The sequence below is a fragment of the Streptopelia decaocto genome (assembly GCF_964273445.1).
Source record: "Streptopelia decaocto genome assembly, contig: HAP1_SCAFFOLD_58, whole genome shotgun sequence".
Classification (NCBI taxonomy): Eukaryota; Metazoa; Chordata; class Aves; order Columbiformes; family Columbidae; genus Streptopelia; species Streptopelia decaocto.
In genome coordinates, this window is record NW_028115117.1 from 312,177 (window position 1) to 337,036 (window position 24,860).

Sequence of the window (24,860 nt, forward strand, 5' to 3'; positions counted from 1 at the left end):
GAAGGGTGAACAGGGACAAAAATAGAATAGATTTGGCTTTACTTCTATTTATTATGGAAATGCTCTCTGTTTGGCTATTCCTGAAGTCTCTCTAATCATCCACACCAGACTTGAAGCCTTTAGGATAATGATGCACAGAGCCTTGGCTTGTAAGAGCATTTTAGATGTTAATGAGCCCTCTGCTGCCATGATCCTGAAATGCAGCTACTGAGAGAATGAACAAACCTCCAATGAAGTGAAAGGCAGAAGCAAACCCCAAATTTCTGAGGGTGTTTGGACCCCATGAAGGGCCATCACTGACACAGCTGTGAAGGAAACAACCAGTGCAGGTCCCTGTCCCTGGAGGCTGCTGAAGCAAAGACTTGGAGACACTGGTTCCAGGTGGTGAGGGCCATGTGGAGGTGGCTCTGATGCCACGTCAGTCCTTGATGCTTGTTCATCACCAGAATGGCTGAGCCCTGACCCCTGGGACCTGGTAGATTTTTCTCAAATGTTTTTCAAGGCTTTTCCTGTGGTCAGTGTGATAATTTTGTGTTTTAAGGGTGGTGATTATGTCAAGTGCTGTTGCTTTAACTGCAAAACACTGGATTTCTGTGGTGTTGGAAATGCCCGTGAGTTCCTCATAACTCATCCAGCTTCTTTCATACACCTGGCAATGGTCACCAGTCACCTCAATGTTCCAGTCCCACACTTGCTTGAATCCCCTATTTGGATCCATAGCCCATCACTCCAGGAGGTTCATGCATCCACCAGGCTCATGGATGATTCCTGAGGACCATCCAAGTGTGGGCAGTGTAAGAGAGGAGCAGAGCAGGGTCAGCTCATGGGCCATGACTGAGCACAGCCACCCCAGCAGCAGCCGTTCCCCATCTCCCAGGCACAGCCATGCCCACAGCATGCAAATGTCACTGCCATACATGATTAGCCCAAGAGAGGCCTTTCTTCCTTCCATATTCCCAGGAAAATCTTCCTCCTGTTCCTCCTCCACCTGCAGACATCAACTGCTTTCCATTTCTGGGCTCAGACATGGCTGGAAGGGTTCACTGAAGCCATCAGCCATCTCATTGCTTCTCCCTGACATGCCCTGACCCTCTCCCACACCTACAATGGCCAATCACGGCTGCTCAGGGCCTCCCGCTCTTCAGAAGAGGCCTTGAGCTTCTTGGTTCTTCATGGTGCTTATTATGAACTTCCTCGCTCTCTCCAGAGTTCATGGTGAGCTTTCTTGTCCATAACAGCCCCTTTATGACCGTGTCTCACTAAACGGTTGTGTTTTTATGATCATTTGTGCAGAAAGGGCAGTCACAGGACAGCACCCAATATGTCAAAACTGATGCCGAGTGAAATGCCGTAAAGACCTGATGAGTTCCCCTGTGTCTGTGTCTCTCATGGAAGGAGTCTGTCCCGAGAAGGGGATCCAGCTCCTGCCACTCTCTGCAGAGGCACATGAGCAGTGTCCATCACCTGGGGACACAAAGGGTGACGTTTGCCAGACCACCCTTCATCTGAACCACTTAGATGTGTGCTTGTGGATGGGGTATGGAGCCTTATAGTGCAAATGCCTATTTAATTGTCATTGCCAGAGGGGCTACCAGAGGTGCAGAGTACTATTTTACAGATATTTAAATATAAGCATATAAAACTGACATTCCTAGACAAATTACAGAAACATTTGAAGGACTTTTAGTGATTCTTAACATGGTTATCCACAGAAGGCACACCAGCTTTGCATCTCAGGAAATGGGATCCAGAGTCCAAGGGCAGGATGGTTTGGGCTCTGTGCTGGGATCTGGAAACTGAAAGGTGCTCCCATCTCCCAGCCCCCTGCCCTCCTCAGTGAGGGTGTGAGACAATCTGCAGCGAGGGCTGAACTCACAGCCATGACCAGTATCTTATGTCCAACTGCAGCCAATGGTGTCCTGCCAGCTCAGGATTGGAGCTTCCATTGCTGGAGGTGTTTAAAAGATGTGGAGATGTGGCACTTTGGGACATGGTTTGGTGGAGTACTTGGGAGTGTTTGATTTACAGTTTGACTCCATGTTCTTAAGGGTCTTTTCCAGCCTCAATGATTCCATGATTCTCTGATTCTCTGGTTTGGATTGAAACCATTTCAGTTCCATCACCTCCAGCTTCCCTCGGAGGCTGCTGTTGTGTGGCACAACTGTCCTGGCTCTCCAGGCAGGTTGGGCACTGGGTTGGTGTCTGCATTGGCAGTTTTCCCCTTCCTGAGGTAAAAGGCTTTTGAGGAGAGACAGTTGTAGAGATTTGGGTCACAGGGTTTGCAGCAATCCTTTCAAAACCTGAGCAGGATGAGCTTTGGAGCTGTCACGGAGGCACCCCGAGGTTAATTTAAGGGACAACAGGGTCCAAAACAACTTTTATTAAACCGGTGAGTCACTCCAAAGTGACTTAAATAAAGGTTCGGATATCAGTTGAGGAAAATTATTAAGGGGCAGCAACTAATACAACAGGCGGTCCACAGTGTGCATGCACATGGTTTCACCAAAACAATGCCGGAGCCGGCCCTGAGTCAGAGATGAATACACTTGCCTAAACACAGTGTGGGATTATTTTTAAAGAGATACACGTACTCGTAGTGAGTACGGGAAGTGTACACTCGTGATTCCGTGAGGGTAAATTTATAATACACTCACAATCCTGCGAGGGTTAATTTACTTACACGTGCAAGTGTGCATGGAACCCTACACATGCTTATGTGGAAGCACGGGAGGAAAATACACTCGCGATTGTGTGAGGGGCTCTCGGCGGCCACTCACGATTGTGCGAGGAAATAATTTATACACGTGCTCGTATTGAGCACAGAAAGTTACGCGTGTAAGTGTGCACAGAAGGAAAATACACTCGCGATTGTGCGAGGGGCTCTCAGCGGCCGCTCGCGATTCTTCGAGGAAATAATTTAAAGTACACGTGCAAATGTGCACAGAAAGTACATGTGCAAATGTGCACGAAAGTATAAATATACTCGCAATCCTGCGAGAAGTTTTACTCACAGCCGTGGCAGCAAGGCAAGCGCAGTCACCATCCCGGGGAGGGGGGCTCTCAGCGGCAGCATCTTGCTCGTGCTCCAAGAGACCCACGACAATGGGCGGAGTCTCGACGAGAATCCTGTTTTTATTCTGGTTGATCAGATCTGACTGTGGGCATTCCAGAAGCTTCTCTGCACCCCCACACTGGCTGTGGGTGCCCCTGAAGCCTCCAAAACATCCCCCACACTGTCCGCAGGTGCCCAGTGGCTCAGTGGCGCCTCGGCACTCCCTTCTCCTAATGGCCCTGGCCAGGGGCTCTGGGGGCAAACAAAAGAAGCTGTTGGCCTCAAGTAGCAGAGAGAGAGGGAGATGTGCCTACTCCTTCCATACTGAAGGAGGGAGAGGGAGAGAGAGGGGGGTTTGCATTGTGCCACAGGAGCCCAGGAAAAACGGAGACGCTCTGAAGGATGTTTTTGAACTCTGGTACTGTCACTAGTAACAGCAACAGGGAACTCCTTCTTCTCACTGATGATGATGATGAACTAAAGCTCTTTAATTTCATTCCTAACAGTCATTCTTATTTTTCAAAACATCTCCTACTCCTCAGTAGTTGTGTCTTGAAAGAAGTTCTTAGAACAATGATTTTTCTCTTACTTTTTTTTTTTAATCATTTAAAGACTACAACTCTTGGACAGAATTACCCCAGAATCATCCTTCTTTCTTAACTTTTCTCCTTTTTTTATCGTGGTGTGCAGTGGAGGTGGTGTAGGGGAATATTTTCTTTTTGAGACAATGAAGGCCAAGGAACAGATCCCAGGTCAGTGCAAAGGCACAAAGGAAGCCAGAATCTTTATGTGTGTGCACTGACACACACTGTCACCTGCATTTCCAGTCTCTGCAGTCCAAACCGTGCAGCAGAGTCTGGAGTTCTGAGCTCCCTTCACCTGCCCTGTGTGACACGTGTAAAATGGAACTACCCCAGTCCAATGGCTGGTTTTGATTCTCTTCACAGCCTGAAGCACCACATGGGTCAGGAGACAAGCCAGGATACCCAACCAGGACTCACATGCTCTGCTCTTACAGTTCAGGTGTTCCCGGCAATCTCAGCAGACATGTCACGCTGATATCTGGGTGCAAGGAGCTGGTCAAGTGTCTCATCTCCATTTCTGTAACGATGGCTTTGCTGCCTGGCTGCTGTGCAGACTCTGTACGTGGATGTTGAAACCTCTTGAACAACCTGCTATGAAAGGATTAGCAAGATGGGCTGTTCATTCTGGAAGGGTATAAGGACAGTGAAAAAGAAAACCCTGGGTGGGGACATATGAAAAGGTATGCACAAGATGTAGTCAGGGCCATTTGGGGGCCCTTGTAAAACAGCTCTGGACCCTCTGTGAATTATTCCTGTGGTCAGGGAGAACCTGAGAGCTTTCTCTAAATTGAAGACATGAAGGGGATGAAAGGACAGCGTCATTCAGGATCCAAAGGAGCTCAGGACATGTCTTGACCAACCTTCTGCTCACAGCAGGGTCAGACCAGATTACTCAGGGCTTTATCCAAACACATCTTGGTCACTTTCTGGGACAGAGTGAGTGCGCACTCCTGGGAAACAGCTTCCAGTGCTGGACTGTCCTCATGACTGGAGGGGCTCCCTTTCTACAGCACCTTTCCAAGCCCAACCATCCAGATGGCTTTTTACCCATCTACTTGCACACTAACACAGACCATAATATCCTACCTTGGACACAAGAATATTGCACTGGATGACACTGAATGCCTTGCTGACTTCCAGGTAACAGACCACCACTGCTCTCCCCACGTCCACAACCCTGTCCTTTCCTCACAGAAAGCAAAGAGGATGGACAGGCACAACCTGCCCTGGGCAAACCCCGTCACCTTCTCTTCCAGACACCCAGAAATGGGGTCCCAGTGGACGTGTTCTGGGGCAGAGCCCTTAGTTCCCCTGCTCACCCATTGGCCATTTTGAAAAGTGCACACACTGTGTGAGAGCTGCCAGTGGTCAGGGAGTCCCCCCAGTCTCCATGAGCTTTCACAGATGGTGGAGAGTGGCCTCACTGTGACATTGTCCTGCTGTCCCAGCTCCGGGGATGCTGCCCCTGCTGTCCCATAGACTGGAAAGGATTGTGTTAGTTCCAGTGACCCCTGACTTGATCCCCATCCTCTGCTGGTTGTTCTGACTCCAGTCACAGAGGCCTGAGAGACATTGCTGGTGAAGAGGGAGAACGAGAGGACACAGGGATTCTCACCTCTTATTATATTCATCAGTGGCCACACAGTGTCTTTGTTTGTCCTTTAACTGTTCCTGCAGTAGTAACAGCTCATTATGGGGCCCTTGAATTGCCTTCCAGGTCTGGACTGAGTTTTGATCTGGACTGTTGCTGTGCTTGGAGGCTGCTGTCCTTGCAGACCAGATGAACTCACTCCTGCCACCCTGCCTGGCAGTTCATTCCATCCGTGTCACAGCTCTGTCTGCAGCACTGACAGCTCCAGCTCCCCAGTCAGGTCCCTGGCTGAGGACATTGCCTCACATCTGGGATAAGCCACCCCAGCTGTGGCACCAGCCCAGCTCTGACCTGCACAAGAAACCTGGCACCAAGTGTTCAAGAGCCCATGTGTGCAAAGGCTTTGAATCAGAGCACACACATGACATGGCCAGAGACTGATGAATGTCTCTATAGACCTAAGAGTATAAAACCAGAATAAAATGCCTGAACTCATTCAACTGAAGATATTCCTCCCCCGGCTTGGAGGAATTAGATCCTTTGCTGTAATATTGCTGATGTCCTGTCTAATGATGGGAAAAGAAAAGTTGATTCTCATACTAATTAATTGTTTAATACAAAGAACATAATGATGTGTCTCTTCAGAGGAGAGAGAATCAACATCACTGATTACTTCAGGTTGTTTGAAAGGATGTGCCCCTGGAGCCTGAGGGACACCTGGAGGGAGCCCAGAGGGGACAGAGAAAGGGACATCATGGGCTGCTCCTGTGCTGCTGAGCTGGGCTGGGCTCCTGGGACACAGGGAGCTCATGGCAGCGGCAGCGCTGCAGAGAGACAGCTCTGCCCAGGAGCAGCTGCTCTGCACACGCAGCAGGGCTGAGGGCTCTGCCTGCAGCACCGAGGGCACAGGAGACAGGCAGAGAGAGGTTAAAGACAACATGGGGTGGAGGATGCTGAGAGATCACTGGGAGAGAAATCTTCACAAATATGAAGCCTGTGGCTGCAGGACATTGCATCTGCAAATCATGGCAGAATCTCTGATAGCTGTCACATTGCAGAGCCTACAAGAGACGTAAGGACAACTCTTAGAGATTCCCTGATGCAGAGGAGAGGATGTGTTGCAGAGCAGGGGTTGCCTTCTGCGCTGTTAGAGTGACAAGACATGAATGCTGCATTCTCCCCAGAGTGGCTGTGAGGCGTAAATGTAAATGTGCAGGCAGGGGTGCCCAGGGCTGTCCTGCAGAGCAGGGTCCCTGCACCCCAGGGCTGTGCCGGGCAGGGACTCTGCCGCCTGCCAGGGTCAGCGCTCAGCCTGCCCGGGAGATCCCAACAACACTGAGAGGAGAAGCTGTGGGGGGAAGGAGCGACCCCCGGCAGGGCAGGGTCCTTCTGCTGCTGGGTTCTCCGTGGGTCAGAGCTGCTCACAGATCCAGCTCAGTCCAGACTGCTTCCAATTGGAGTTTTCAAGGAGAAGATCTATACAGGTGTTACTATAAAGACAAGGAGCTTTCCCAAGTCTGTTTTTTCAGTTTCCTATTGAAGGACAAGGGGGAGGGAGGCTGTAGGAAAGTATAAATGTAAAAGACTCTCTCAAGCTTTAACAAGTCACTGAGACTCCTGAACTGCATCTCTGAGTTATCAGTATATCTGCCAGAAGCCTCATAACGTCCCTTCAGGTAGGGTACAGGGGTGGGATGGTCTGTGAGTGCTGACAGGGAAGAGACATGGACAGGGAAACACCTCCCAGGAGGAAAATCTCATGGCAAAAGGGACAAATTCAATGAATGACAGGGAAGTATCACAAGAAATAAAGTTGGAGGGACAATTCAGAAATCTCTGACTGATCCCCTGCAGGTCAGATCCCTCCTGTGAGCAGCCCCCTGGCCTCCTGTCCCACCCAGCAAAGCCTCTGCCCTCAGGGCCGGGGGCTCCAAGGCATGAAGCAGCTCCTGTGCAGCCAGAGCTCCAGTTCCTCTGCAGAGCACAGGGGCTGAGAGCAGCTGCCCGGCAGTGTTGGTGTCTGGGAGGTGGCTGCACAGCTGGGGAAGGGGGACGCTGTCTGAGTGCCCGGCTGCCTGTGCCCTGGCCTCTCTCACACCCACCCTCACCGCATTGTCCTTCTTGCTCCCCTGCTCTGGGTCACTGCTGTTGGGATCTTGTTCTTGCTGTCAGGCTCTCTGGGGATGGCAGTTTCAGCTGCAGAGTCACAGCCTGATCTTGTGGGTCCTTTCCTGCAGGTGTGTCCATGGGCACACGTGTCCCAGCTTTGCTCTGACCTGTGGGCTGTGGGCAATGCAGTCTGTGGGGGTGGGGAATGAGCTGAGTCTCCCTGAATCAAATACCATCATTAGGACACTTGGATATATCCCTGGGGTTTCCTTCCAAGCTGTGAGCTTCCCTCCAGGATGCAAACCTGTCCTAAAGCATCTGTGTTTATCTGAAAGCCCCATGGAGAAGCACAGAGATGCTGTGATGGATAAAATGCTGTTGGGTTTGTGAAACAAGCTGTGTGTGTCCTGGGCTAAACGTGGGGTGTTGAAACCTTTGGAAAGGATGAGACATGATGTGGTTCCATCTGACACAGCTGAACCCCAGGACTGTCTCCTGCCCCCCGTTCCCATGCCCACTGCTGCAGAGCAGGGCTGACTCCTTGGCAGCCAGCAGGCACAGGCCCTGCTCCTCACGCACCTCCAGCCAGCACCACCCAGGGCTCAGACACGGAGCTGGAGCAAGGTCTGGAAAAGGACAAGGGGGTGTGGAGCAGGGGAGGGTGTGTGAGAAATGGCTTTGATTTTGCTAATAGATGTCTCCCATAACTTGTCACTGTCTTTTGCTCCTGTGTCAGTGCCCCATAATGACTGGCAGCAAATGTCCAACAGCAGCTCCATCACCCAGTTCCTCCTCCTGCCGTTCACAGACACACGGGAGCTGCAGCTCTTGCACTTCTGGCTCTTCCTGGGCATCTACGTGGCTGCCCTCCTGGGCAACGGCCTCATCATCACCACCATAGCCTGGGACCAGCACCTGCACACCCCCATGTACTTCTTCCTGCTCAACCTCGCCCTCCTCGACCTGGGCTCCATCTCCACCATTGTCCCCAAGTCCATGGCCAACTCCCTCTGGGATACCAGGGCCATTTCCTATGCAGGATGTGCTGCCCAACTCTTTCTCTTTGTCTTTTTCATTTCAGCAGAATTTTATCTTCTCACCATCATGTCGTACGACCGCTACGTTGCCATCTGCAAACCCCTGCACTACGGGACCCTCCTGGGCAGCAGAGCTTGTGTCCACATGGCAGCAGCTGCCTGGGCCACTGGGTTTCTCTATTCTCTGCTGCACACGGCCAATACATTTTCACTGCCCCTGTGCAAGGGCAATGCCCTGGGCCAGTTCTTCTGTGAAGTTCCCCACATCCTCAAATTCTCCTGCTCAGATACCTATCTCAGAGGTGTTTTTCTTATTGTGATTGCTGTCTGTTTAGGAATTGGGTGTTTTATTTTCATTCTTGTCTCCTATGTGCAGAACTTCAGGGCCGTGCTGAGGATCCCCTCTGAGCAGGGACGGCACAAAGTCTTTTCCACCTGCCTCCCTCACCTGGCCGTGGTCTCTCTCTTTGTCAGCACTGGTTCATTTGCCACCCTGAAGCCCCCCTCCATCTCCTCCCTATCCTTGGATCTGGTGTTGTCTGTTCCGTACTCTTTGGTGCCTCCAGCAGTGAACCCCCTCATCTACAGCATGAGGAACCAGGAGCTCAAGGATGACCTGAGGAAACACATGGCTGGATTCTTCTCAAAGGCATTAAACTTCCTATCTTCTGCATATCACTCATGACATAACTCATGACAGGTCCAAACTGTCTTTTTTTATATTTTTTAGTTGTAGATGATGGATTGGAGTTGGGGGAAGGCTTGTTTGGTCATGTGTGGGAAACTGCAGCGGGTCTGTGGAATCCTTGACAGAAAATATGGGAGTAGAGATCAGCCTTGAAGATATTAAGATTTACCCTTGAGAAGGATGGGAGTAAAGGAGTATCCGGAGAGAGGAGAGATGTACCCATGAGAGAGAAGGGGATAGAAGAATAACATGAATGATAGAAAAATTGACCAATGAGATGTTAGTGCTGTAACTTGTAACCAATGGTGGAAGGACACATGAAATGGTGGAATTGTACAGAAATGCACTTGTAGCAATAAATGGCACCTATTACTTTCATCTTGAAAGAATTTGGTCCATGTCGTTTGTCCGTCTCAACCGCGACATATGGTGACCCCGACGTGATCCTGCCTGAAGAGGATCTCGCCTAACAAGGTGACAGCGTGAAGCTGTGAACAGCCGAAGAAGAGCTGTGGAGACGGAGCCCGGTACAGCTGATGAGAGCAGCTGCGCAGAGCTGCCGAAGATCCGGATCGTTGAAAAGACACCTCGCTGAGGAGTAGGTGAGCTACCGGGAACAGGGGTGAAACTTATCTAAAGAAGTGGGTCCTATATTATCCACATGGAAGCTGCTTCTGAAGAAGCAGGGTGTTAGCCTTCCGGAACTGACTTTAAGAAAAATGTTACTATGGGGCAAAGCACAAGGTTTAGAGGTTAATCCTGTGACAGCATTTAGTGTTTCACAATGGATGGACTTGGGAGATAAATTGTTTGATAGTGCTACCCAAGGGTCCAAGGAAGCAACTGAACTGTTAACGACGTGGCGCTTGTTATTAGATACTCTGAAAGAGTTAAAACAGCAACAGGCAGAGGCGGCGAAGGGGGATGGTCTCCCTGGCTCTTCTGGGCCAGATTCGGAGAAAAAAGCAAGATTAAGTACTGCTCCGACCCCCCCTGTTACTAAAGATTCGTCAAAACCACCCAAGTCCATATTATCTGACACGGATAAAGATCCACGGCACTTTCTTGGAAAGTTAAAAGGAATAAAGGAGGAGCATATGTATGTGTGGCCCCGAGATCAGAAAAAAATTATGAAAGACTCGTATACATATGTGTGGCCCCGAGATCAGATAAGAGCTATGAAAGACTTACATGAAAAAACAGTGTTGGGTTGTGCATGGTCTCGGGAGGGGCCCTCAGAGCACCGGTCAGAGCACCGGTCAGAGCAATGCGTTCGGCTGACTGCTCCGCTGTCATCGATCACGGCTCAAAACTCTCCTCTACCATCATCAACCGCGGTTCTGCCGTCTGCGTCACCCCATTAATCACAGTTCAACCCTCTGCCCCGCCGCTATCAGTCGCGGAAGAAAAAAATGGACATTTTTTTTCCTATCCCCCCTTGCCTGGAGATTTAGGTGAGGAGGACCCCCCCGTGTTGAGCCAGACTGAGCCAAATAACGTAATTCCTACAGATTTGGGTCCCTCCAACCTGCCCCCTCCTCCCACCCGCACTGAATTCCTGAGGGTGAGGGTAGAGTTTCAGAGCGTAAACCGAACTTACCAAAAAGCTGGGATTTACCCCCAGTTTCGATTACAGTTAAACCACGGGACCCTGTGCGTTTCTGGAAGAGACACTAGTTGACACACCACAACTACAGGCACAATAACTTTCTGAAATCCTGAGGCAGTCAACAGACCTCGCGTATCAAGCTATGACAAAGGTGCCTGAAACCAACAAAGCAGCCAAATCATTTGCAATTATTAATCAGGGTCCCAGTGAGAATTACATGCAATTTATTGACCATCTTCAAGAGGCCATCAATAAGCAGGTTGAAAACTTAGAAGCTAAGGAAGCATTGGTGTTGAAATTAGCAGTAGAGAATGCTAATGTTTGCTATCAACATGTTATCTGCAAGTTTTACAGTACATATTATGTGTTTCTGTGTATTGCCTCTCTGAAAATCAAGCAGCTTGTCAGGAATGTGAGTTAATTGTTTTACTAGTTGTTTTTAAGTGTGCCGTAAAACTCTCTCCCCATTTTTCCCAGTAGTGCTGCAAGCAGCAGCCCTCCCTCCCTCCCCCTTCTCAAGGTTTTTACTTGTAAGATGGGGTCAGGAATAATTGTTTTCAGTTGTGTTCCTGAAAAATCAGTATTGGGAGGTGTTTTAAAACTTAGGAAAGCACTCGGAATTATAAGGAAGGAAGATCTTGTTAAATATTGAAATCAGTGTTAGCCGCTGTTTAAGTTAAATGATTGGGAAAAGTGTCTGGAGAATAGAATTTTGTTGCAATTAATGTCGTTTTTAAGGTGAGAAGAGCAGGACAAAATAAATCTCTACAAGAGATCATTAGATCATTACAGACAGTTTTACAGCTGGAATGGTTTGAATGTCAACAAGCTGAGAGAGAGTTAACTGATAACACACAGGTCACAGTAAACTTGCTAAAGTCTGCAAGATGCTTTCCTCATTAACTCGTTTTCTTTGTGGGTATCGGTTTAAGCGTGTTGCAATTTTGGTAGGTCCTCGTTATATGGTACGATAAGTTCACAGTCTGTTAAATCATGAGAATTCGTTGACTCAAAATGTGTGTTTTGTGATAATACAGAAGATCATAAGTAATTTAGTTCTTTACTGCGTGAATGTGATGATAAAATTTTGTGTGTAGTAGCTGTTATTTTTTTTTTTCGCTAGCATGCTACCTTTATTCCGGCATTCAGACTTGTGCAACTCTGTGACAAGCTGTGTCTCATCTCGCTGTGCTGGATTTGGTTTTTCCGTATGTACATCACGTAAAAAATCCTGGCTTTGGAATAACAGCTGTAGCGCATCAGATGAGACACTAAAAAGAAACCAAACCAAACCAAAACAAAACAAAACAAGGCCTTGCCCAGCTCAGCTCGCTGAGACGGCGGGGGGGCGAGTACCGATGGGCTCCGGCGCGCGCTGACCTGTTTTGTCAGGGAGACCCAGAGGCACTGCTACCTGGCCGGGCAGTGAGTGGTTCAAAGGTGCAATGCAAAAATTGAGATATTGTTTTAAATTAGTGTAACTGTGATCCATCTGCATATTTGAACTTGGTATATGGTTTTCATATCTGAGCTCAGTATTTTAGTTTGCATATTCATATTTGGTACCAAAAGAATCTTGTTTGGGGAGATAATTCCAAAATGGGGACCGGTTCCACTACTAAAATTCCACCTTGCCTCCCCTTAGGATGCATCCTTACACATTAGAATAATTGCTTATATTGTTAGAAAAGCATTTAAATTGTTAAAATGCTATGATAGATGTGAATTTAGAAGAAGTTGTATTTAAAAGTTGCTAGAATATTAACTGATTTGGATCTAGGAAAATAGAATAATGGATTTATGTTATTATACTGGTTTATACTGTTTTTTGACATTTCTAAATTGTAATAGGTAAATGGAGCTAAGGAATGTAACTATTGCTGAGCTACTTAAAACTGTATATAAAGTGTATTATGGCTGGAATGAAATGGGAAAACAAAACAGCAAAATATCCCAGGCCTGTGTGCAACTCATTGTAACTGAGGAGTTTGCCAGAGCCTCCCACTTCGTACCAGTGATTATACCAGCTGCATGGCCTTGACTATATCTGAACTGCGGCGAGAAGAGAAAGAAGAAGAAAGGAAAAAAAAACTGTTTTCCCGCTGCTAAGCAGAGGAAGGGGGGCTTTGCTCCCCCCCTCTGTCCCTATTTTTTTTTCCCTGAAGTATTGTCATCCATTTTTGCTGTGGCACTGTGTTGTTTTTCGGCTTTGAATCGGGTTGTTGGTGTTGTTTATTTTTGCTTCTGTCTTGTTTCCTAGGTTTTGGCACATCTGGGGAAAAGAGCTCATAATTTTACCTCCTTGCTGAAGTCAGTCTTTTCACACTGGTCAGCTTTGGGGGGTCACAGTGTTCAGTGCTTCTCTGGGTCAGACTGGTGCTGATTTGCGTGTGGAGTGGAGCCAGATCGGTTTAATGTGGAGTTCGAACTGATGTGTTTTCATGCTGGGCTGGACATCTTGCCATCTCAGATGGGGGCGAGAGGGAAGTCTTATTCCCCCCCACGCCCCTCCCTCAAGCAATGTTACTGCTAGAGAGCTGTAATACTGCATGAAGGAGTCTGAGGGTGAAATTTAAAGGCATCACCAGTGGATCCATAGTTCTAATGAAACTGGAAAATTAAACCAAAAATTTGTTAATAGACTTATTTTGTGGTAATTAGTTGTAAGTGACTTCTTAGTAAATTCACCATGCTAGTTTTTGAGGTCATGAGAGAAAACGAAAGAAAGGCCGTTTTTTGAGACAAATGGAATGCCAAATTTGGAACGAAGTTTTAATACATGAATTCTTATAGTTGTTAGAAACTCCTATACCTCTCTTAGATTAAGATTTGTTAAGTAAATTGTAAGCTCAAATAACGTTTTCTGAGAATTCTGTTTAGTTGCATGGCCTACAAGAAGCTGCTTGGATGGTGCAGATCTGCTTGCTGCAAGTGAGAAATCTCCAAGGAAATTTCAAATGCTGTATCTCCACTAGTATTAACAGCCAATGTTTTGATAATGCAAATACTACACTGATAGAACTGAAACAGGACTTCGATCTGGTAAGGGAAAACAATATCCAATAAATATGACAGCCAAAATGGAGTTGGAAACTTTGAGGAATAAATTTATGACAATCTTACAGGCTGACTGCGTTCGACTGGACTTGCAGATTTGTCTATTTATAGCTACAACACAGAAACAACCTGTGGCTATTGTGGGACAGTATGATGAGATTGCTAGCAGACTGATATACTGCTTGTTACTCTGATCAAGAAAAGCAGGGAATGAATTTAAGTTTCAATAGGCCATGATCCTTTTGTCATATATGTACCATTTGTGAAATTTAATTTTGATTTTTTTTCGTTTGTAATCTCTGTCTTTGTAAATTGCACTAGCTGGTTTTCTTAACAGCACAGCTTTTGGCATGCATAAATGTAAAATGTAAATTGCTGCAGAACCTGCAAATCTTTAACATCAGTTCATAGGCCATACTTGTATTTGGTCTGATCCTACATACTTGCAAAGTATTTGTTGATGGTTCTGGGAAGTCTCATAAAGCTGTAGTGGTTTGGTGTAAAAATAACAATTGGCATCCTTCTGTAAAAATTATTGAAGGTTCAACCCAATTAGCAGAACTTGGCACAGCTTTACATTACTTAGAGCTTTTTAAGGAGGAACCTCTAAATTTGATTTGTGATTCTGAGTACGTAGTCAAGGTCCAATGCACGTATCTGATTCTGAACTGTGTTTTTGTTTTGGTTTTGTTCCTTTTTAAAACAAAAAGGGGGGAGAAGTAGGGAAAACACCACAAAACCAATTGTCAAAAGCATTGTATGTGATGAAATACTTTGCAAGTGTGACCCAAAACCATGCTAAATCAGAAATAACCTACATTAGTTATGGTCAAATCAGTAGTCAATGGAAAAGGCCACATCAATTGATAACCTGGGGGAGAGGCTATGCTTGTGTCTTTACAGATCAAGGGCCGCAATGGTTGCTGGCACAAAACGTGAAACCTGTGTTATCTTCCTGACAATGATTGTTGCAGCTGCTGTGTTTTGGATGCCCGCACAGGCAAAGACTAACATGTGGAGTACTTTAGCCAACATGACTGACCAGGACTCTATATGCCTGGCTATGGCATCTCTGGAAAACCCGTTCCACGCATGCTTGGTTGGCATCCCCCTTGATGACTACAGCAGCATCATACAACTGTTTCAAATAGTGGTCGATGCAAAGGCATTGCAACAAACTGTAATAATACTAACATGGCACTTTGGATTAACTGTCTCCCGGAAATAGACATTGAACCACAGGAACTGGAATTGCTGGCATCTATGCCCATGGATGCTTGTATCCAGCTGGTTTGTGAAAAGTGCCAGGACAATATGCTAAAGCATGAATGGATAAGACTGCAAAATGTTAATGCTACCATTGGTGACTATAGAAATGAAACTCGATGGTGTAATGCCTCACAGAAGAATCCAAGGGATGTCATTGATAATGTGGGACAGCGACCCCAAAACCTCCTGTAGGGTGTATTCTTGATCTGTGGAGATAGAGCCTGACCAGGAATTCCTTCTAATGCTGTTGGAGGACTGTGTATTTTGGGACTATTAACTCTCTTAACACCCAATGTATCTATGATACTAGATCACAGAAGAGCAAGATGAGAAAAACACTTTTTGCATGTATATGAGTCAAAATGTGATGATAATGTAGATTTTTGGGGATCAAGGTTAAGGGTTTTAAGATCTCTTGTATCTGGTGTTGGCACAGCTAAAAGCTTTAAATATTTTAGAAAATTAGGATGCTGGCTAGTTAAGCAAACTAACAGAACTTCAAAGGCTTTAAGTGGACTTTTGTTAGATGTAGATTCTGTAAGACATGCCACACGGCAGAGTAGAGCCACGATAGATTTTTGTTATTAGCTCAAGGACATGGGTGTGAAGATTTTGATGGGATTTGTTAAATAAATTGCTTAGTGGTTGAGGGTTTTTAGGATGGTTGTTATCAGTAGCGAAAACAGGACTGATCGTTTTGGTGATTGTTGTGGTTGTGTTACTAATGTTGCCATGCATGATTTCTCTGCTGCAAAGGGCCCTGCAGCGGACAATGAGGGCAGCATTTTTCGCACAAATAAAAAAAGGGGGAATTGTGGGAAACTGCAGCGGGTCTGTGGAATCCTTGACAGAAAATATGGGAGTAGAGATCAGCCTTGAAGATATTAAGATTTACCCTTGAGAAGGATGGGAGTAAAGGAGTATCCGGAGAGAGAAGAGATATACCCGTGAGAGACAAAGGGATAGAAGAATAACATGGATGATAGAAAAATTAACCAATGAGATGTTAGTGCTGTAACTTGTAACCAATAGTGAAAAGACACATGAACTGGTAGAATTGTATAAAAATGCACTTGTAGCAATAAATGGCACCTATTACTTTCATCTTGAAAGAACTTGGTCCATGTCGTTTGTCCGTCTCAACCGCGACAGAATCTCACTCGGCATCAGTTTCTATGTAATTGGTGAATTCATTTCTGCACAAATGATCATAAAGAGACAACTATTTAGTGTGACATGGTCATAAAGGGGCTGTTATGGACAAGAAAGCTCACCAGCAACTCTGCAGAGAGCGAGGAAGTTTATAACAAGCACCAGGAATAACCAAGAAGCTCGAGGCCTCTTCTGAAGAGCAGGAGGCCCTGAGCAGCCGTGATTGGCCATTGTAGGTGTGGGAGAGGGTCAGGGCATGTCAGGGAGAAGCAATGAGATGGCTGATGGCTTCAGTGAACCCTTCCAGCCATGTCTGAGCCCAGAAATGGAAAGTAGTTGATGTCTGCAGGTGGAGGAGGAACAGGAGGAAGATTTTCCTGGGAATACGGAAGGAAGAAAGGCCTCTCTTGGGCTAATCATGTATGGCAGTGCCATTTGCATGCTGTGGGCATGGCTGTGCCTGGGAGATGGGGAACGGCTGCTGCTGGGGTGGCTGTGCTCAGTCATGGCCCATGAGCTGACCCTGCTCTGCTCCTCTCTTACACTGCCCACACTTGGATGGTCCTCAGGAATCACCCATGAACCTGGTGGATCCATGAACCTCCTGGGCTGATGGGTATGGATCCAAAAGGGGATTCAAGCAAGTGTGGGACTGCGGCATTGAGGTGATTGGTGACCATTGCCAGGTGTATGAAAGAAGCTGGATGAATTTTGAGGAGCTCACAGGCATTTCCAGCTCCACAGAAATCCAGAGCCTTAAAATTAAACCAAGATCAGTTGTCATAAAACTCTCCACCAAAACACAAAACTCTCACACTGAACACAGGAAAAGCCTTGAAAAACATTTGAGAAAGATCTACCAGGTCCCAGGGGTCAGGGCTCAGCCATTCTGGTGATGAACAAGCATCAAGGGCTGACATTGCACCAGAGCCACCTCCACATGGCCCTCACCAGTGGGCCAGGGCTGGTGACCCTGTGTCTCCACGTCTTTCCTTCACCAGCCTCCAGGGACAGGGACCTGCACTGGTTGTTTCCTTCACAGCTGTGTCAGTGATGGCCCTTCATGGGGTCCAAACACCTTCAGAAACTTGGGGTTTGCTTCTGCCTTTCCCTTCATTAGAGGTTTGTTCATTCTCTCAGTAGCTGCAGTTCAGGATCATGGCAGCAGAGGGCTCACTAACATCTAAAATGCTCTTACAAGCCAATACTCTGTGCATCATCTTCCTAAAGGCTTCAAGTCAGGTGTGGATGATTAGAGAGATTTCATGAATAGCCAAACAGAGACCATTTCTAAAATAAAGAGCAATAAAGCCAAATGTCTTCTATTTCCATCCCTGCTCTCCCCTCTTTCCCTTTCCAGAACAGGTGGCATCAGCAGACTCCAGTCCATACTGATGTGTTTCATCTCCTGATGAAGACTGAATATGTCAGAAAAGTGCGTAAGTAAATCACCATGTGAGTGAGGAGATAGTCCAGAACACCTCAAGAGGAGTCACACTCCTCTGGACCAAGAGGTGGGCGTTCCTGGGAATCTCAGGTGCCACAGCACAGTGATACTTGTGTTCAGGAGCTGGTCAAGTGACCCATCTCCTGTTCTGTAACGGTGTCTGAGTTTGCTCAGGTCACCCCTGACTTGAGCCCCATCCACTGCTGGATGTTCTCCAGACTCCTGCCTTCAGGAACAAAGGCCCAGGAGACCTTGCTGGTGAAGATGGAGGCAAAGAAGCCATGAAGAACCTCAGTCTCGTCTGATTCTACTCTTATGAAGTTCAGCAGCAGGCCCACGTTCACCCTGTCTATTCTCTTACTGCAAGTGAAGCTCTGTCACCTCATCTTGCTGCCCTCAATCTCTCCTTCATCTATCAAGTCCAGGGGAGCTTTGGTATCTCTACATCCATGGACAAGGTTTCTCAATTCCTCCTTTGCAGCTTCCCCTGCTCCCACCTCCTGTGTGCTGCCTTTGTACCCTGCAGTTCCATCAGATCAGAGAAGCAGTCTCAAGAGATAAATGCTTCTTTACAGTGGTATTTGGAGAGATCATTTCTTGTGCTTGGAGCAGCCTGTCCTGTAAGGGTTGTTTAGATTTCCTGAGCTCCTTCACCCTTCAGAGCTGCTTCCCGTGGCACCACATGTATCAACCCCCCAGTATGTCTAAGTGTTCTCCTCTGGAGCCCACCAGCCTGTGCTGTGCTGCTGGCCTTCCTCCCTCCCCTCTGGTGCCTGGGATGCCCCTGTGTCCTGCTCACAACAGCCAACATGGACACTGATGTTCACATCCCTCACCAGCTCTTCCTTGCTTCCAAGTTCCAGATACACACAAGCATTACCCTTGTTGCCCTACCAGGCAGACGTAAAGCAGTTGGCCCAAGATACTTTGGAGTGTTGGTACCTGTATCTTTGCCTGACCAGTGAATGTCAGGGCAATCACAGTTCCCCATAGGAACGTACTCATTCACTGGTGAGTTGCTCGAGTTGCCGACAGAAGATCCATTTCTTCTCCATGATCAAGTAACTTGTAGAACACATGTTGTCACCCTGTACTGGGCTTACATGGCAAAGCCTTGGAACTGGGGGTGAGTGTGGGTGTGCTACAGTTGTCACCTCTGAGAAGAAAACAGGGTTTGACCAACATCAGACAGAGCTGCTTTCAGCTGCTCCAAGATGGACCCACTCCTGGCCAAATCTGAGACACTCAGTGATGCCGGCAGCACCTCTGGGATATTGTATTTGAGAAAGGGTAAAAAACGCTGCACAACAACAGGTGGGAGAGAGGAGGGAGGAGATGTGAGAGAAAAGCTCTGCAGACACCAAGGTCATATCCCATAGGACCCAAGCAGGTCCCTCAGCAGCCAAATCCTGCTCTCCTGAAATCCTGCTCTTGGCCTTGTTCTCATCTCCCAGGAGCCTCAGCTCCACTTTCCCATCCCTGACTGTGCCATCCTGACCAACTCTTTCTGGTTTGTAAGTGTGAAGTCCCAGAGGGCACCTCACCCCACTGACTCCTCAGTCACCCGTGTCAGGAAGATGTTGTCAATGGGTTCCAAAACACTCCTGGATGGCTGGTACCTTGTAGATATTCTGATATCTCAGGTCTGCCACAATGACACGGCCCTGGAAACATGAGGCATCTTTCATTTGTCTGAAGGAGGCCTCATCTCATTCCAATTTCTCATCAGTGAGTCAGTAGCTGATGTCCAGTGACCACAACATTGCCCATGTTGTTCTGCCCTCTCATGCTGACTCCTAAAAGTTCAGCTGACATTGTCTGTCCCCAGGCAGAGCTCCACACATTCCTGCTGCTCTCCCACATGAACAGAACCTCTCTCTTTGACTCCAGACCTCTGGCATTATGAGCACCACACGCACAAGACCCCACAGTTTCTCCAGGAGATGGTATTTATAGTGTCCTATACCTCCTCATGCTGTTATGTTGGGAGATACACCCCCATCAGGATAAACAATCTGCATGCAAACTTTAACAGCTGAGCAAATGGAGATTCAATCCAGGGAGAGTCCAGACCTTGAGAAAATCTGGGATTTACCCAACAGAAAACTCTTAATTTGCAGAAGGAGAAATGAGCAGTGATGTATCAGGGTGGGACAATAACCCCATTGATCAGGACAGAGCAGGACCTGACACGCTGAGCAGTGACCCTGAGGAGAAGGGCCTGGGCACTACAAGGTCCCCACACCAGCCCGTGGTGCACGCTCACCATGAACAAGGCAGCTGCACACGGGGCTGCATGAGGAGGAGCGTGGGGACCCAGACACCTGCAGTTCTCATCCCAGTCGGTTCAGCACTGGTGTGACCCACACACACGGGTGTGTGCCAGTGTGCGGCTTCCCAGTTTGGAGCAGCAGAGAGGAACTGGAGAGTGCAGGGCTCTGCCAAGGCAGGTTCAGTACCTTGTGCACATGGTGTGGGGTGCTGAGGGACCTGGGCTGCTTTGGCCCAACAGCGCTGGGGAGGCTGCAGCAGTGCAGGAGTAGCCTGAGAGCACTTGAAGGGCGGTTTCAGAGATGGTGGAGGTTTTCTGCATAGTGGGAAAGAGCCTGAGAAAGGAATAATGGCCCAAAGTGCAGCTGGGGAGGTCCAGGCTGGACATGAGCACAAAGGAATGTGATGGAAGGGCAGTGCTGTGGTGGAGCAGGTCAGCAGAGGGAGTCTGCATCAGCCCAAGGCTTTGTGCTTCAAGGACCAGCTGGGGAGGATGGAGAGATCTCAGCAAAGGAAGGAAGATGCTCAGACAGGAGCAAGGTGGGCAGCAGGGGGGATGTCTCCAGCCTGCAGGGACAGAGGTGCAGGGGATGGACAGCACAGGACAGGCTGTCGTGGAGATGATCACGGGATGGAAAGAGGCTGAAAGCCCCACCAGACATGAGCTCCTTCTCCCCTTGGCTATGGCTGTTGTCTGCACCTCTGATGCCTGTGAGGAGACACCTTGTCCTTGCAGCACAGGGGCCTCATGGCCTCCTTGTCCCCAGCCAGGAACCTGGGAGGTGTGGGACCATAGTCCTGCCCTTGGCCTTGCACAGCCCCACATCACACTGGCCCAGGAAGGGCCCTGGGCAATGTGGGAGAGACAGGATCTGATTTCCCAGGGCTGGGGGTCACGGCTTGGCCTTTTGGTTAAAGAAACACAACCAGGTTTACTCAGCATCACAGCCACCTTACTGTGCTTTTCCTGACCTCCAGTTTTCTTCTCTAACTGAACCTGGATATTGTTTCTCAGTAGGTTCCCTCAGTGGGACCCATTAACAGTACAAGAAACTTTGGAGTTTGAATCTGACTTTGACTTCTTGAGAGGTTTCATCACCTTCCTCCAGGGTCTGAAGTTCATGGACTCAGCACCAAAGCCACCAGAGGGGTCATTAAAGGGCCTTGGGCTGCTCCTGTGCTGCTGAGCTGGGCTGGGCTCCTGGGACACAGGGAGCTCATGGCAGCGGCAGCGCTGCAGAGAGACAGCTCTGCCCAGGAGCAGCTCCTCTGCACACGCAGCAGGGCTGAGGGCTCTGCCTGGGGATCTCAGCAGACGAGCAAGGCAGAGAGAGATTAAAGGTGGTCAGGACTGGGAGGATGACTGAGAGCTCACTGGAGGAGAAACCTTTGCAGCCCTTGCCATGGTAAGTCTCTGGTGCAGGGCAGTGCAGCTGTAGCTCCTGGAGGCATCTCCTGAAACTGGCACAGTCACAGGTAGTGGGATCTGTAAGGACGGGGCTCTTGTCAGGCCATGTTGAACACTGTGAAGGCGGGTGAGCACCCAGGGGTGCCCAGGGCTGTCCTGCAGAGCAGGGTCCCTGCATCCCAGGGCTGTGCCGGGCAGGGACTCTGCCGCCTGCCAGGGTCTGTGCTCAGCCTGCCCGGGGAGATCCCAGCAACAAGGAGGGGAGAAACTGTGGGGGAAGGAGTGACCCCAGGCAGGACAGGGTCCTTCTGCCTTTGAGAGGGTGCTGTGTGGATCAGAGTTGCTGACAACTCACCCCCAGGGACATTCCAAGAGGGACAACAAGGCAGGGATTATCTGACAGGGAAGCAATTATTACCTTTTGTCCTCTACTCTTGGCTGGCTGGCCAGGAAAGGTAAGATGGAAATATGTCTTTCAGTTACGGGGGAAGTGCTGAAACTCCAAATATTTATTTTTCTCTGAGAGCACAATTCAACGCTCTCTGGCTCACAGAGCAGCAACATCTCCTTTCTAGCCCCTTTAGGGCTGGTGTGATGTTCTCAGCAGAATCCGTACACACATGGAGATGTTCCTGGGCAGTGCTGAGCTGCCAGGAGGTTTGTGCAGGGAAGAGCTGAGCACACAGGGGGTGGGACATACTGGCCCTGAGAGCAGTGACAGGGAGGAGACACAGGGACAGAGAAACAGCTCCTGGCAGGAACAGCTCCAGGCAGTGGAGACCTGGGCAGGGGGAGAGAGGGACCTTCTGCCAAAAGTGCCATCACAGGGGGAACTTGGGCACCTCCCTGCCATCCCCTGCAGTGTTGATGTCTACCCCTTAGCAGTGCTGCCAGGCTCCTCTCCCAACCACCACAGCTTCTGCCCTCAAGTCTGTGGTGTCTTGAGCTGAGGCACTTCCTTGGCAGCCCAGCTTCCAAGAAGGAGAAGCTCCTGAGGGCCTGTCCGTGTCTCCCTGTTCTCTCTCAGCAGGGGCGCTGGGCCGTGTCTCCTTGTCCACTCGGTGGCTCCGCTGCCTGTGTTCTTCCCTCAAACTCTCTGCAGTTGGCCTTTCAGAAGAAGATCAGATACTGATGCTGGAAGTCCTGCCATGCAGATGTCTCTGTGGGAGCAAATTCCCTAAGCCCATCATGCCCTGTGGGGCTCTGGGATGTGCGATGTGTGGGGCTGGGGAATGAGCCCATTCTGTCCCAGTCAGAACAGCTTTACGACATCCCAGTGCTTTCCTGGCATGATATTGTGAATTATGATTATGATATAAGTAGATTATGATTATGTATAAAAACAAGAACTTGCCCCCTTTCCCAGGTCCTGGTGCTGTAGGGCAGGGCTGACTCCTTGGGAGCCTACAGGGAGAGGTCCTGATCCTCACAGCACAATCAGAAAGCACAAACCACAGCTCCAGCCACGGAGATGACCACAGGGGCTGCCAAAAAGGAGAGAACAATTTGCATTTCTGTATGCGGTGGCACAGGTGGGAGTAGAAGAGGGATGTTGGTTGAGGGGGGAAAGAGATTTTCTGGGAGAACTCTGTCCTGATTTGTGAACATGCTCTCCTGTTTCCACAGTGCCCCATGCCCACAGGCAGCAGATGTCCAACAGCAGCTCCATCACCCAGTTCCTCCTCCTGCCGTTCACAGACACACGGGAGCTGCAGCTCTTGCACTTCTGGCTCTTCCTGGGCATCTACCTGGCTGCCCTCCTGGGCAACGGCCTCATCATCACCACCATAGCCTGGGACCAGCACCTCCACACCCCCATGTACTTCTTCCTGCTCAACCTCGCCCTCCTTGACCTGGGCTGCATCTCCACCACTGTCCCCAAATCCATGGCCAATTCCTTCTGGGACACCAGGAACATCTCCTACACAGGATGTGTTGCACAGCTCTTTGTCTTCACCTTCTTGGTAGTAGCAGAATATTGTCTCCTCACCATCATGTCGTACGACCGTTACGTTGCCATCTGCAAACCCCTGCACTACGGGACCCTCCTGGGCAGCAGAGCTTGTGTCCACATGGCAGCAGCTGCCTGGACCACTGGGTTTCTCCATTCTCTGCTGCACACGGCCAATACATTTTCACTGCCCCTGTGCAAGGGCAATGCCCTGGGCCAGTTCTTCTGTGAAATCCCCCAGATCCTCAAGCTCTCCTGCTCACACTCCTATCTCAGGGAAGCTGGGTTTCTTGTAGTTGGCTTTTCTTTCGCTTTTGGCTGTTTTGTGTTCATTGTGGTGTCCTATGTGCAGATCTTCAGGGCCGTGCTGAGGATCCCCTCTGAGCAGGGACGGCACAAAGCCTTTTCCACGTGTCTTCCTCACCTAGCCGTGGTCTCCCTGTTTATCAGCACTGCCATGTTTGCCTACCTGAAGCCCCCCTCCATCTTCTCCCCATCCCTGGACCTGGTTTTGTCCTTTCTGTACTCCGTGGTGCCTCCAGCAGTGAACCCCCTCATCTACAGCATGAGGAACCAGGAGCTCAAGGATGCCCTGAGGAAACAGATGACTGGATTTCTTCTGAAGCTATAAACTGTCTCTAACTTCTTCTACATAAGAGTTATAGTCTAACTCATTGCAGCTTCATCCTGTGTGCAGTATTTTTTGTTTCTCCTTGTGTTTGTTTATTATGAAAATATTTTAATTCCCTTTGTAATTCACTGCCTGCTTTTCTTTTCTCACTGAGTGGCTGTGTCAGTGAGGAATTCGTGCTCTCTGTGTTTAAGTAAAATAAAAGGACCTTCCACAATTTTTTTTCTACTGACATTGTAACTCCAAGGCCTTTCTAGAGCTGCAGGGACAGTTCCTGTGATGGGAGGAGGGGAAACGTGTCCAGCATGGCAGCCCTGCCAGGGAGCAGCAGCGCTTGTTCTTCCAGAGCTGTTCTGGTTCCACTCCCACACTCTCCTTCTCATCCCTGGTGTTGGTGCAAGGCCTGAGTGCTCTGGCAGCTTGGTCACCGTCCTGCTGTGTCCTGTGTGTCAGTGCTGTGGGCGCAGGCAGGGACAGGCAATGGGCACTGCTGTGACAGAGCTGGCCTCACAACAGCCTTTCCAGATAGAAAGGTGGTCTCCTGTGGGCAGTACATGATGGTTTATATCTTCAAGCATATGAGTACAAAAGTGTCCCACAGATTCAAACCCCAGGGTACATCTGAACAGTGTGTGTGTGCAGGGCTGGCACACAGCAGTGTCCTCCCACAGCCAGGCTCCTGCCAGAGACCTGCAGGACCAGCAGAGCAGGGGCTGGGCTGTGCCCCTGTGCACTGGACACCCCAGGGAAGGAGCCTCAGGTCAATCACCATGGACTGGCCCCTCACAACCACCATTTCCAGCTCTGGCCTCTCTCCCCAGCTCACAGAGGTTGCTCTTCCCTCCACGGAGGGACCCTGAATCAGTAGGTCAGAAATCCATGTTTGCACTGTTCAGATGAGATGTGAGCACGCACATCATGTATGTGAGGTGACATGACCCTGAGTGAGGAAAAATTCCATCAGCTGTTCCTGGAGGTTCCATGAAGGCCTGTGGGACAGACAG

General features: G+C 48.9%; 1 protein-coding gene across 1 annotated transcript; it reads left to right on the forward strand.

Moving 5' to 3' along the window:
- Positions 1-8,095: 8,095 nt before the first annotated feature.
- Positions 8,096-23,867, forward strand: LOC309452933 (uncharacterized protein; the record flags this gene model as incomplete). The annotated part of the gene is given in 4 exon segments (XM_082077588.1): positions 8,096-9,022; positions 17,509-17,587; positions 22,901-23,838; positions 23,841-23,867. Coding segments are annotated over 4 exon segments (1,971 nt in total).
- Between the last annotated feature and the right edge of the window lie 993 nt (positions 23,868-24,860).